Source organism: Rhopilema esculentum, chromosome 19 (assembly GCF_057945365.1).
Source record: "Rhopilema esculentum isolate cy_ngs chromosome 19, ASM5794536v1, whole genome shotgun sequence".
In the NCBI taxonomy this organism is placed as follows: Eukaryota; Metazoa; Cnidaria; class Scyphozoa; order Rhizostomeae; family Rhizostomatidae; genus Rhopilema; species Rhopilema esculentum.
The window spans coordinates 228,423-242,665 of record NC_142833.1 but is presented as its reverse complement, the minus strand read 5'-3'; the positions used below and the strand labels follow the sequence as shown (position 1 = coordinate 242,665).

The window sequence follows — 14,243 nt, the reverse complement described above, 5'->3', positions numbered from 1 at the left end:
GTTGTGAGACGGGGCATTGAAGCGGAAATAACAATTTCAGGAGATGTGCATACTTCCCGGTATTATTTAAATGGTTTAAATAATAATAAACAAAATTGCGGTAGAATAAGCTTTAATCCTCAAAAAGTTTGTTCTCAAATCTGAGGGGTGCTCGAGCCCCCTTCGCACCCCACTGGATCCGCCCCTGTTGTTTCTAATGATTAGCACGTATACCTGTTGAGACACCATGAAATATACATCTTTACTTAAAGTTTTGATACGTCAACAGGTAAAAGTAAAAAAAGCTCGACAAAAAGCAGAAATTTAAAGCATACTAAAGCGTTTCTTCGTGTCTCATCATGGTCTGTTTGCGTTGAACCATGGAGGATGTTTGAACAAAAGCTTTGTTTTGCGCTATTATTAGAATTTCGCCTGCGACTTTCTCTTATGATCTCGTTATATTATTGAAGTCATCAATTATCTATCTAAATATATATGCAAAAATAATTAATGAAAATTACTGTTTACTGTTCTGTCATAAAGTGCTTGATGCCGTATAGGTAGAGCTGTACACGTCATTTGGTGAATAGAACAGGATGGATCTAAGTGGCTGTTCCGAGTTTCAAACTTTTGAGTCGCAGCTGTTACACCGTGAAACTGGGGCTAGCAGCTTGGTACCGTCCGACAATAATAATTGTAGGTTTAGAACTTGAAGGGATCGAGAATGACCCAGCCATGTCAAGAAAAGTCTGATTCTCCATTTCCGGCCAATACCTCTCCTTGTGACTCAAAGTCACAAGAAATTTCAGCCGGTTAGCTGTTAGAAAACATGTTTTTACCGAGTTTACTAAGTCATTGTTTTTTGGTCAATCTACCCTGGGTACCAGGGCCGCAAAAATTTAAGGGCAGCAAAATTGCTGGCCAATCATACTTGGAACAAGACAAATCAATTCGATTCAGTGAGCACCACTACACTTAAAACTAGTCAGACGGGCCCTTCTTTTTGTCAAATCTGTGCACAGAATAGCAATGGCCAGAAGAGTCACCCCCGTTTTTTCAGTTCAGTGTGAGTTTTTTCGCGCATGCGTAGCCAAAAAGGTGTATGAAGTGTTGTCAAATAATAATTATTCAAAATGAGTCATGATCATATATTGACGATTTAAATTTACCCGATTTCAACTACCTAAATGGCAGATCTGTTGCCAATAGAAGTTATGGTAAATTTATTGCGAAAATTACTTCTTTGTTGTTAAGCATGTACCAATTAAAAATCTTCCAAAATGGTATCAAAACTTAAAAATTAAACAACTGATTATAAGCAGAGGTCGAAAGATGATTAAAATTTCCTGAAAAAACTATTTAGGAAAACGAAAATGAATAAATCAGAAAGCAACGTCAATCTCTGTAGGAAATTCACAAACTGTGTAAACTAATGAGTTTAAAAGAAATTACATCTACCCAGGAAGCTCCTCCTTTCGTACAAATGGTGAAAGCATGAAAAAGCTATGGATTGGAATTCTCGCGTCAATGATTTGACGGAATATGAAGAAGGAAACAGGCCTTAAAAGTTAATCATAATGTCATTTTGTTACCACTGTGGCACTGACCACCAAAAAATAGCTTTTTACCGAATAGAAGCAAAATTTACCGAATAACACAAATATTTTACCGGGGGTGTCGCACCGCTACACCCCCGGTAAATCCGTCCCTGGTTTTTGCACTAAAAGGATTGGGTTTGCGACAGGATAAATGATTTGGGTCACACATGTGGCTGTCCTTAGCTCTTAACAAAAACGGTATTTCTGTTTTTACGGAGGAGATATTAAACATCCGGGATTGTAAGGATAGGGCCAGCTACGAAATAGTTGCAGGAACAAACCTTCAAAGCTGATTGGTGGATTTATTCTTGTTGCTACATGTAGCCTGCACTTAACATATTCAGGTTTTGTGTGCACAAAACCACTCCCTGGTGAAGTCGGCCATATTGAAATTGCGGAAGGTGGAAGTTTATCGAAAAGTCACAGTAACGCCAAGAAGGTGAAGGATCTTGTTCCAAACATCTCATGAAACTGAAAAGTTTGGGTAACAGACACCGCTTGATCAATTTCATTGCTGAGAGATTTGTTTTGTTGTAATCTGCTTGACGAAGGACGTCAGCCAATTCTAAGTTCAGTTTTGTAGAAGAAGGAAGGCAGCTGAAACTGCTGTACTAACAATGAGTGAACTAGAACAGTTGAGGCAAGAAGCTGAAGCACTGAAAGGCCAAATCAGGGTAAGATACTTCTTTCAGGGGTTTTTATTGAATTGTAGATTTTTGTTAGTTAGCATTGTTTTACGATTTGTAGGAATTGTCGTTTCCATTTGTTTTCGTCGACTTTCTTCGATGGAGATATTTCGTAGTACATTCAGATACCTTATTCTGGTTGCTCTGATGTTATGTTCGAATGTAAATTTTTTCGTATGGTTCGGTATAGCGCGGTTGACAGTAGCAGTTGTCAAGAACTGTTGTAAGTTAAACAAGATGATGTTGAGATGACCTGGCTAGTTCATCGGCCTAAGTAAGAACGGGAAGCAGCTGATGACAAGATCCTTAGGCCCATTTATTGCGTAATGGCATCGTTTGACAACTATGAACTTCTTAATAAACCTTAATGTAGGGATTCTTGGTAACCGTAATGTTGACTGCTTTAACCTCACCCTGGCTAGCTGGAAAGAGAGCAAGTCTTATTTAAAACTTAATATAATCTGCAGTTCGAGTATTGCTTAGTTACATCGCTGGGTTTTTTAAAGGTTAAATCACAGTCTAAGTTGCATATGAAGCCGCGCATTGAAAATTTTATGGACACATTTGGGTTTTCGCTTGCATCTTATGTGGTGGAGCACTTTCTAGTTATGTTGCAGTTACATACAGCTGTCATGCACACTTTTAAGAAAAACTAAGGTAGCTCAAGATAGCTGATATGGACCAGTATTTGAGGTCTAAAAAAATCACATAATATTTATGTAATTTGATCCTCAGCTTAATAAGTGTGTGGATGGTCGTTAGACCTAACTGAACATAACTATTTATGTTTTGAAACTGCTTTGTTATAAATTTTTTTTATTTCTTTCTAGGATGCAAGGAAAGCTGCAGCTGATACCAACTTTCTACAGGTGAAAATTCTTTGCCTGATTCCATGTTTCTTTGTTTTCAGAAATCAAATGTGTATTGTTTTTTGTGTTTTGTCAGATTTCAGATGGCCCCTAGAATGAACAAACAATTAGATACTGGCTGATCAAGCTCCTCAATTTTTGTTACTTATTTGACCAAGCCTCAAATTTTGTCTTTTTAAAAAGTAAGATGGCCAGCTCTTGAAATATGAAGTACCTTTATTGTTTTTCTGCAAATATCTCTCTAGAATGAAATCATTTTCCTAAAAATGAATCTAACATATAATGAAATGAAAATAATTTGCAAAGATTGGTATTTTTCAGATGAACTCAAACATTTTAAATTTCTTCAGAACACAGTCAAAAATAGTTTGAAATTTTCATTTTAAATATTGCAACTTTATAGATTTTTTTGCAAAATGTTGGGTTTCCTCAGCAAAAGTGGCTTTTATTTCAGACTTTGTTACACTTTTAATCTCTAAAAATTTCAATGATTTAGATTTTGAACGCATTTGAAAATGAGAGGCTTAACTTGGCTTTAAATCAGCCACCAAAAAAAGGAATAATAAGTCTGCATCCAAGGGATGGCCACCAGTTTTCACACAAAATTATATTTTCTCCCCATACAGTTGCCTGATGATGGCATTAAGCATGAAAAACGGAGTAGTAACTTAGAATCCAACTTGTTTTAAACACCAAAAAGCCTGTACAGCTCTGCCTATACCTAGACATCATTTTTGAACTTTAGTGTAAAAGAACCCTCACCTGATTATGTGCCGAGGCTCTCCATTAAGATTTTAGCAGGTGCGTGACTGATTGTGCCCCTTAGAGCATTTCCATGCCATTTTTAAAGCTTTGTTGTACCAAGGGGTACAACTATTGTCAGGGTCTGCTCAGAGTGTGAATAAAATAGGTAATCAATCTTCTAGCAACACCCTTTATCAACAGGGGAATGCCTGTGTTTTGCCTATGATATCACCACACCCACCACTCTCGACACTCAGTTTTCTGAAATTTTTTCATAACAGGTTATGTTGTGGTTGTAAGACGTAAGCCAGGCCTTGCAAGGAGAGGCATTCAAGCTCAATCAAGTGCCTCCACACACACCTAGATAGTTCTAGGAGCTTGATTGATCGAACGTCTAGCATGTTTATGATCTCTAAAAATTAAATGCGAAAAACAAAGGTTTATATTTTTGCTGATATTTGATGATGCTCAATTGAGTACCTAGAACGTTGAAGTTGCTTAGTTTGTCAAGCCCCTGCATTTTGCTTTTCACTAGGCCTGACATAGGCTTTTAGATTGCAGCTCCTTTTTATATTGGATTACAACAGCCTTGTGTGTTTTGTCTATGGCGGCCTCTACAGCCTCCACTCTCCTAGCCTCCAAAAGAGGATGGTAATGACTGGCTGACTTAGTTACTTTGGCCTGAGAGGTTTTGATGTGCAGATGTCAAATGACCAAGGTTGATATTTCGGTACAAAGTTTTTTGAAACCTATCAAGTTCTATGAAAATCCAGCCTAATTAATGATGTGTATACAGTTTTGTTTGAAATATTATTAATATATATATATATATCTATAAATATATTTAACCATTGAATCTTATATAAATTATGAAAATAATATGAAATAATATTACAAAAATAAGTAAAATATACACTGAACGTTAGCAAGACCAGCTGTATAATGTTTTTTGCCCTCCACAACAAATCTATTGAAAAGAATCATACACCAAAACACCTGTATTCCCTGTACATTTTATTCTTTAAACATGGCCTGAATCCTTCTTCAAGGACAATCATTTTTCACAACTTTTTTTGTCATTTTGGTGACGCATGGTGAAAAAATATTTGCAGTACCCCTACTTATATTGTTACCCAAAGCTTTACTATGACAAGAGATAGGCCTTTACAAGTGCTACAGTGCTAAGGTAATAAGGTTGTGGAATGACTATGTTTCTGCAAGGATTCCCTTGTTTTAGAGTGATCTGTTCAATAGAGAATTACGTCCCTACACATGCAAGGTAATCAGGAAGGGCTGCAATTACTTCACAGCCTCATTGCAGCACCAGAGATAAACCTAAACTCTAATACAGGGGTGTTATCTATGGCAAAAATAAGATACCAAAATCTGGAATGTACCAACTGTGTACTTTTGAATACTAGTGAAAACTACTAAACCAATCATTCAACTTGATCTAAATGTGTTTTAAGAAAATTTGTAAGTGGAAGAGCTATCTTCAGGCTCTCCAAGAACCAAATATCTTCTATTCTCTTCAAGTAAATTGACAATTGAACACATTAAACTTCTTCATGTAATCTTCTATCATCTAACGACACTTTTTAACAGCTTTAGCATGGTTTTAATTAAAAAAAACAGAATCAAACCGATATGTTGCCGAGAATAACAAGATCATCCAAAGAATCTCTGCTAAGACATCTTCAGTTATTTTAGTCCCCTCCTTCACTTTAGTGCAGATTGGTAGCATTTGTCATACATTGTCCACTCATGTATATCGCTATTGAAAAAAGGTGTTTTGTAGATCAGTTCGAGGCCACTCCATGTGACCAGTGACAACCTACCAATAGCATTCCAACATGAGCATCATAACTCAGTCTATTTGGGTATACCCTCTTCTTTTATCATGACTCAATGCCTTTAAGGATGGCAGACAGGTTGACAAAAATATCATACAGTACATAAGTAACAAGAAATATGAATTTGATTTTTTTAAGTGCTTCCAGGTGTTTTCTGTGAGTTGAAGATGGATGAATCAGGACATTTCCTATTTCCATCCTGACTTTACCTGGGATATTTGCAGTAAGGGTCCTTAAAGATGTAACACCAGTCAATATTGTATTAGATCAATACATTATTTAAATAGCAAAGTGCTTGAATGACATTCCTATACACCAATGCAAATAACGGTCTCGTTTTGGAACTCTTAATTGTGCAACTTTTTAAGCCTAGATTCAGTTTTATCACAATACTTTTCAGCCAGATTAAATTTTTCATATTGTCTGTGCTTGTATTTTAGATTTTAAGGAAAATGAAGTTTGAAAACTTTTATAAGTCCTTTGACTGCAAAAAATCGTTCTTAACCAAAACTAAAACCCCTTAGTTGCCAATCACTGTCAAATCCCTTAACAATTTTTATCCTTATGTCATCATAAAATCAATATCTTGAGCAATATTATAATAAAAACTTCCAAGTAGATTAAAATCCTTGCTCTTAATTTGAAAGTGAAAGCAACAATTTTTTACAAAATTTGAAGAATTTTTCGAAATAAGGCTGTAAGTTGAATTGGTGTATTGATCTTGAAAGGTCAACATCTGTTAATATTTATACTTGAAGACTCCTTTTTTAGAATCAATTTTTTAAAACATTTGAAGTCTTATTCAATAATAAAGAATAATCAGCTTAAAAACTGTAAAGTTCTCTAATCTCTTTTCGCACAAGGGATTCTCTTTTCTCCATTATCCTAGCCACTGAGAGTCCTCCTCTTCATTCGATTCCCCCAACATTCGATTCTCATAGTTTGTATTATTTAGTTTATCATAGCTGTAGTCAACTTTATTATTTAGTTTATTGTCTTACCTAATTGTTAGTTCATTTTTCTGTATGTTTTTAGTCAGTGTACCTATTTTGGTTTCAGTGTCCTTGTATATAGTGGAATTTTGAAATATATGAACTAAACTGACCTGAACTGACGAGTAGAAGAGATTATCTAAAACTTAACATTTTAGGTTACACAAAATGTTGAACCTGTTGGCAGAGTGCAAATGCGAACAAGAAGAACATTGCGTGGTCATCTTGCTAAGATTTATGCAATGCATTGGGCATGTGATTCAAGGTAAATGGAATTATTCAACATTTAATGCATAATAGATGCAGCTAGAAGTTTCAATTTCCAGCCAGTAGGATGATGGTGGTTGTTGCCAAATTACCATTCAGTGTATCTGTAAGTTTTTCTCTCAATATTTGATTTTTACCACATCTAGTTGGTGTTAATGTCACCACATCAAAGATGGCAATAGATCAAATATTTGTATGAAAGCTTCCAGCATTGAGCATCAAGGCAAAACATTGGATAGATAAACATAGATTGGCTTTGGCAAAACCAAACATTTGCCTACTAATGTTACATCATTTTTATTTAGAAATGTAGTCATCAGGGTAGCACCTAATTGTGCCTACCCTAATAGGTAATGCATATATGCCAAACTATTCAAACATTCTTCAATTTGTACAATTCTGGATTTCCCTGTGAATAACTCAGATTATCAAAATTGATATTTTCTATTTTGTTTGATATATTGGGGATTATCAGTGCCTTTGAAAAGGATTTGAAAGGATTAATTGTTGCTGATTCAAGCAACTTGAAGCGACCTGTAATCACCTAAAAAATCTGATGGAAATTTTTCCTGAATATGATCCTGTTACAGGCATAATGAACATAAAAGGTTTTGGTTGAATTTTTTTTATTGTCCTGCTTAGATAATTAGCAAATCATAATTTAAGATAGACAAGTCTCTAACATCAATCACAATTCAGCATTGAAACTTTTAAATGAAAGTGCAAAACTAAAACAACTTTATAATTTTATCATCAAAACAAGCTTTGAGCAGATGTCAACATTATCCGTTCATTGTGACACTTCATGGTAATCTTTGATGAATACTTTGAAAATATTTTACAGAATTGTTTTAAAGCAATGCTAAAGTTTTCCTAAATTTTCTCTCTCAAAACAGCAGAACAATCATTAAATTATCTTTTAACTGATAGTCGATAGAATGACCAACACATTTTCTCGCCACAAACTATCGTTTCCAAGCCTCTTCACCTCTCAAATCTGATTTGGATATCGATTGGCTTAGGCCCATGGTCACTGTGAGCTGCCATCTTGGCAAGAGTATTGCACAGGCTGAAGCAGAAATGGTGGCACAGCAGCAAAAATTTTAGCTTACCAAAATTAATATGGCCACAGAAAGTTCCATGAAAGTCATTAAGGTTTAATACTCAAAAAGCAAATGAAAGAATATTCTTGATTTTTGCCTATTTCTAAACATTATCAACATTTTCAAAAGCACAAAAATGATGATTCAAGTACCTGTGAAATATTTGCAATAAAAAGTTTATCTTTGCACCAATTTGCAAGATCCTATAAGAATAAACTCTGGGATACTTATAATAATGGAAACATTTCATTTTCAATTCAACTTAAACTACAATTACAAATCTCACTATTACAAGGTAATTTGAAATTGGCTAGCCTGGTTTTACAAGAAAAAACTATAACAATCGTATAGTAAAAGGAAAAACTGAGAAAAATAAAACAACCAAAATTAAAACGGATGTAATTCCGGATTTGTCCATGGTTTATTTTTGCAACAAAATATGTAGTACGTAGTACGGATGGCAATGTTGGAAAGTTTAGAGATGAGATACCGTTTTTGTTGTATTGATGGAGAGAGTCACACATTTTGAAGAAGGAGATGCAGGAATTGCCAAAGATGCCAAGAGAGCTCATAGAAAGATTCACAAAAGAGACACATTTGAACTTTCGCTGTAAGTCAGATAGGAGAGGAGCATACTTGCTGTGTTTTCTTGTTGCATTTGTGTCAAGATTGGATTCAAAACCAACAGTAAGCTCTAAGATGTATAGGTAATTGTTGTTAGTCTTCAAGAGAAGATATGGGCGAAGGTTTTCTCCAGTTATGATTGATGGTGAAAGATAGCCAGGTATATCAGCGTAGATGGTAGATTCATTAACAGCTTTAAAAGACGTAGCTAGAAAGTTTAAGATAGAGTTATGACGCCAGGTGTATCGGCCTTGTTCCAGGTATGTTTTGCAGCCAGCAACAACGTGAAGGAGGGTTTCTGGCAGAAAACAGAAAGAACAGTCAGAAGTCTGGCTCAAGTTCCACTTATATGTAATAATAATATAATAATAATAATAATGATAATAATGATAATAATAATAATAATCTACCATATTTATACAGGATAGCCTTTTCAGTAAAGATAATACTGCTATCACTAAGGGTCCTGTTATGCTTATGCTTTGGTGTCTAGAACTGTTCATTTACGTCACTATTATTGGATAATATTCTAAACTCATTTTGGAACTGCAATGGACCTATTGACAGCAGCGGCTTGTGATTTATTGCATCAGAATTCAATCAACAAAATGTGTCATAAATCGTCAATCCCATCTGTTCCAACCAATTGCGATATTGGTAAGAGAACAAATAATGCTGCAAATTGCTTGAAACACCATTTCGTCTTCTCATTGAATGAAAAAACCAAAGTTCCCGTGATAAACAGGTACACTTGAGCCTCAAAAGATTCAGCATAACAAAATGGCTTGAGATAAGCCACTTTCCATCAGATGCAAGGGCAATAATGTCCAACTTGGCACTCCAACGACCAAATTTGAACTTGGAAATGTGTTTCTGAATCTATCATGTTATGTTTAACAGAACCTGTTACAAAACTTTTTGACAAAATCTTTGCGAGTTTCACAAAGGTTTAAAAGCTGTGAGACTGTCCAAAAGAACCTGGTTTTTACTTTTTAAAAAATAAATTTCTGCAACATTCAAATCAAAAGTGTTGCCAATAGTTTGAAGTTTCGTTTGATTGGTTTTGAACTATAAAACTCAAGAGTTGTGTTACAATAGTCTATTTATTTTAGATAAGCAACTTAGAAAATTTTTATAAATGAAAAATATTTAGGTAAAACTTTTATTATAATGGTTATATAACTGGAGTGAAATCATCACATGAAATTAACTATTATGTTCCATATGACAACAGGAGTCTAGTCAGTGCATCACAAGACGGAAAGCTGATTGTTTGGGATTCCTACACAACAAACAAGGTATACTGGTCAATTAATTTACCCCATTAGCCTAGTTATAGCTTTGCTATTCTCAATTTAGGTCTGAAATTTAATGGTTTGAATGCCCCTATAACAAGAAATGAGATTCTGCTTTGCTAAGGTCATGAAATCACTTTTTAAAGAGAAGAGTTTCTCATCATCCAGGATACTTTGAGGATATCTGTATCCCATCTTTGTTCAGAATGGCCTACTTTCTGGCTTTTTCTCAGTTAATTCGCAAGATTCCCCACTTTGTTGTTTATTTTATGGCAAACAAACTGCAGGTGGCTGCAAAGAAAATACCCAAAAGTCTGATGGTGAGGGCGATCGCCTGCGTGAAACGAATAGGCCTGGGTATCTGGGGGAAATTCTGGTAGATGCTGTGACACAGGCATGTGGCTGCCAGGCTTCAAATGACTAAACCTAAGCCAGAAGTGTATCACTTTTGTGTTTTGTTTTTCGTTTCAGGTACATGCAATTCCTTTACGATCAAGCTGGGTGATGACCTGTGCCTATGCTCCATCAGGGAATTATGTTGCTTGTGGTATGTCATATGCTATGATATTTTCTTGTAAAGGGGCGGCTGCATTTGCCAGTTAACTTGTTATTATTCAAAAAATTACACAGAAATATTCTATGTAAATAGAGAAAGCTGTTAGGAAGCCGAAATAATATACTTGTATATTTATACATGAATTTATATCTATTTATGTTTCTAAGTTGCAGCTTTGAGTTTCATTCTTAATTTGATCAAACAATTGTTGCTTTATGTGTCCTGGATAGCATTCTCTCAGTGGGAAGTTACTATCCAAGCATACCTAGATTTTTCAATTTCTTGGATAGCCTTCACTTGACAGAAAGCCATGCTCTTCTAATGTGAGCCAATATGCTTCCATGTAGGTGGCCTGGACAATATATGCTCTATATACAGTTTAAAAACAAGGGAGGGGAATGTCAGAGTGAGCAGAGAGCTTCCTGGCCATACAGGTTTGCAAATTTCATTAAATGATTGATCAGTTTTTCTTTTTACAATGCTCGATAATATAAAATGTACAATATAGAATTTAAAAAATAAAAATGAAGTTGGCCCATAGACATACGAAAAATTATTATGGGCTTGCTTTATGATAATAGTACTTGATAAATGTCCTAACTTTTTAGGTTAGTTTTTTTTGTTTAAAATGCTTTTGCATTGTGCAAATTGTGACTCTTTCACCTAAAATTTGGATCTAGAATAGATTTCCGGATATTTTACCTCGATTCATTCACCTAAGCGGAAGCTGTAAAGGTTTTTGTTAAGATAGATTGAACTCCAAATACAAACAAGATCGAACTCAAAGTATTTTGTAGAACGGTACTTTGATCTTGTAATTGCTGAACAGAAATGCTTGAATTTTCTTTGTAATTAGTTCTTGATTATAATGAATTTAGCGTATTAAGCATAATATACCAATTTTATACATCAAGGGTACTTGTCATGCTGCAGATTCTTGGATGACAGCCAGATACTTACAAGCTCTGGAGACACAACTTGGCAAGTTTTTTTAACTACTTGAAGCCTTTTTGTCCGTATTCTTTCATGCCCTCTAAACACGTCTTATTTAGATGTATTGGGTCTTCACCTTTCCATTTTTGTTGCATTTAGAAGGTCTTTAGTGTCAGACTTTGAGGTGTTTACTATTTTTACTGAACAGCTCCCTGTGGGACATTGAAACAGGCCAGCAACTCACTTCTTTTCTTGGTCATACTGGTGATGTCATGAGCTTGTCCTTGTGCAATGATGGTGGTAGAACATTTGTCTCAGGTGCATGTGATGCTTCAGCAAAGGTACACTAATTGTTTTTTAGGCACATTAGTACATTTATATCATTTATATCATGCTTAAAACAACATTCTGATGAATGCGTTGAGTTATCTTTTCGATTCTTTGTTATTACTGATGCAAACGTTTTGCTTGAAGGTTTGGGACATTCGTGATGGTATGTGCAAGCAGACTTTCACTGGACATGAGTCTGATATCAATGCTGTAGCGGTACGTATTAATTAGCCAGGCAGAAACTGGTATTATCTTCACTGCAACTGCAGATTTACAAAGTTTAAACTTGTGTTGTAAACCTTTTAAATCTTTATTTTATTCACCAATTTTAAGTTGCACATCCTCGTCAGTCATCTTGAGGCTGCCTTTTTTAACCTGCGTTACAAAATATATATATGATGAAATGAAATAAAATGGCACAGAAATGTTTGAGGGTTAGCATCGCATTTTCAAAGGAAAGCATTTCTTTTTTGGCAGTACAGAACTTGAAAATGGCTTTGAAAAAAGCAAACATTTTACAACATATTGGCTAAAAGCTTTTTCTTCTGACACTACTCAGAGCATAAAACGTCAGAATCATTTTTCATCGTGTTTTGTCGGACCCTTATTTTGAGGTTTTATGCTCTGAGTAGTGTCAGACGAAAAAGCTTTTAGCCAATATGTTGTAGAATGTTTGCTTTTTTCAAAGCAATTTGAAAGAATTTCTACTAGCACACCCAACTGCCGCATTAATTACCGATGTTTTTGTTCTTCAATTATTGTGCTTCATTTCTTTGTTTGGATAATTTTGGGCTCTGAGAGTTTAGAAATGTTTTTCTTTCAGTACTTTCCTAATGGAATGGCCTTTGGCACTGGTTCAGATGATGCCACTTGTCGTCTATTTGACATCAGATCTGATCAGGTACATGTTCCAAGTTTAGCTTTCTGTGTCCTTAGTGTCCTTAGAATTATCATACAAATTTTTTCATATCTTTCTGGTAAGTTATATTTCGTCGCAAATTCTCATTCCATTTTGATGGTTTCCATTCAATATTTTAACTGTTAACTTCTCTTAATTATAGGAATTGTGTGTGTATTCGCACGATAATATTATATGTGGAATAACTTCAGTGGCCTTCTCAAAAAGTGGGCGCTTGCTGTTGGCTGGCTATGATGATTTTAACTGCAATGTGTGGGATACGTTGAAAGGAGACCGTGCTGGGGTTCTTGCTGGTCATGATAATCGTGTGAGTTGTCTTGGAGTTACCGACGATGGCATGGCGGTTGCAACTGGTAGTTGGGATAGTTTCTTGCGGGTTTGGAACTGATAGACTGACCATTAAAAACAGTGAAATGAAATTGAAAATGGAGAAACACTTGATTTAAGTGCTTTGTAAACAACGAAACTGCCCAGACCAAGCGTGTGATCTGGCTGGCAAAACAATGCCACTTTCTTGCTCAAATTACTAGTGCAATGTTGAATCATCGTGTATCTGGGCTGACTTAGAACAATTTTCTTTCATTTAATTGCATTTGTTAGTATGACATCGGCCGTCTCACATGCTTACATACAACTTTTATGATTAACCTGTTAATTAGATATCTATTCGACCTTTGCTCAATAGTAAATTAGCATGATTATGTATCTTAAAGACTCTACGCAAATATTGGCAAGTTGAATTTGTTGAAGTTTTAGTTTTGGTGTTATTCCAATCCATGTAAATCCCAAGTTAACTGAATGACTAAGTACCATTTGCCCAAGCAACAGCTGAAGTTAACGTAGACTCCACCCTGATTCTAGTTTCAATTGGCATGGCGTCGCCATTTACAGAGGCACTTCTCTCGCTGCTGCAACCATTCCAGCTCTCCATTCTTTAACGCTCTCGGTGCATTCTACATGTCACGTTTCCTTTTTTCTAAGCCCCAGACCTCTCCTTGAAGCGTTGCCAAAACTTAATGGGGTTGCCTCGTCGTTTCTGGGGTTTCAGTTTTCTCTGTAAGTAATTCAGTGGATGATTTATCACATTCAAGCAATCTGAGCCTTTTATTACCGGAATTCCAATATAGTCATAGCGAAATCCCGGTATTTTATTTCTGGAGAACGAGTGGCATATGCAGCTTTTTATCGAATGAAGGCTGCATCGCGTGTACCATTGGCAAATGTTCATCAATCAGCTGTATGTCAGCCATTGAAGAGATTTTAAGATTTGATATTGCCATTATGTAAGATATGATGTCGATAAAAGGACTATTGTTAATTAACTTTCTTCAGTGTATTGTCGTGTCTTATATATGCGTACATTCTTCTCAGCACAGTTTATGCCTAGAGGCCTGGGTTTAGCTACTGAATGCTTTGTCTTGTCCCTTTCAAATGTAGGGACCCATATGCAACGACGATGCCTGGTACGTGATACGAGCTTACAATTGTACAACAT

The 14,243-nt window shown here is 35.5% G+C and overlaps 1 protein-coding gene across 1 annotated transcript; it reads left to right on the top strand.

The window, feature by feature from the left end:
* The first annotated feature begins 1,919 nt into the window (after positions 1-1,919).
* On the top strand, positions 1,920-14,084 carry LOC135688269 (guanine nucleotide-binding protein G(I)/G(S)/G(T) subunit beta-1). The gene is made up of 11 exons (XM_065205046.2): positions 1,920-2,251; positions 3,094-3,132; positions 6,880-6,986; positions 9,950-10,013; positions 10,482-10,557; positions 10,914-11,000; positions 11,481-11,547; positions 11,708-11,840; positions 11,974-12,045; positions 12,653-12,730; positions 12,891-14,084. The coding sequence occupies exons 1-11, from the start codon at positions 2,195-2,197 to the stop codon at positions 13,134-13,136; spliced, it is 1,026 nt and encodes a 341-aa protein (XP_065061118.1). The 5' UTR covers positions 1,920-2,194; the 3' UTR covers positions 13,137-14,084.
* The last annotated feature ends 159 nt before the right edge of the window (positions 14,085-14,243 follow it).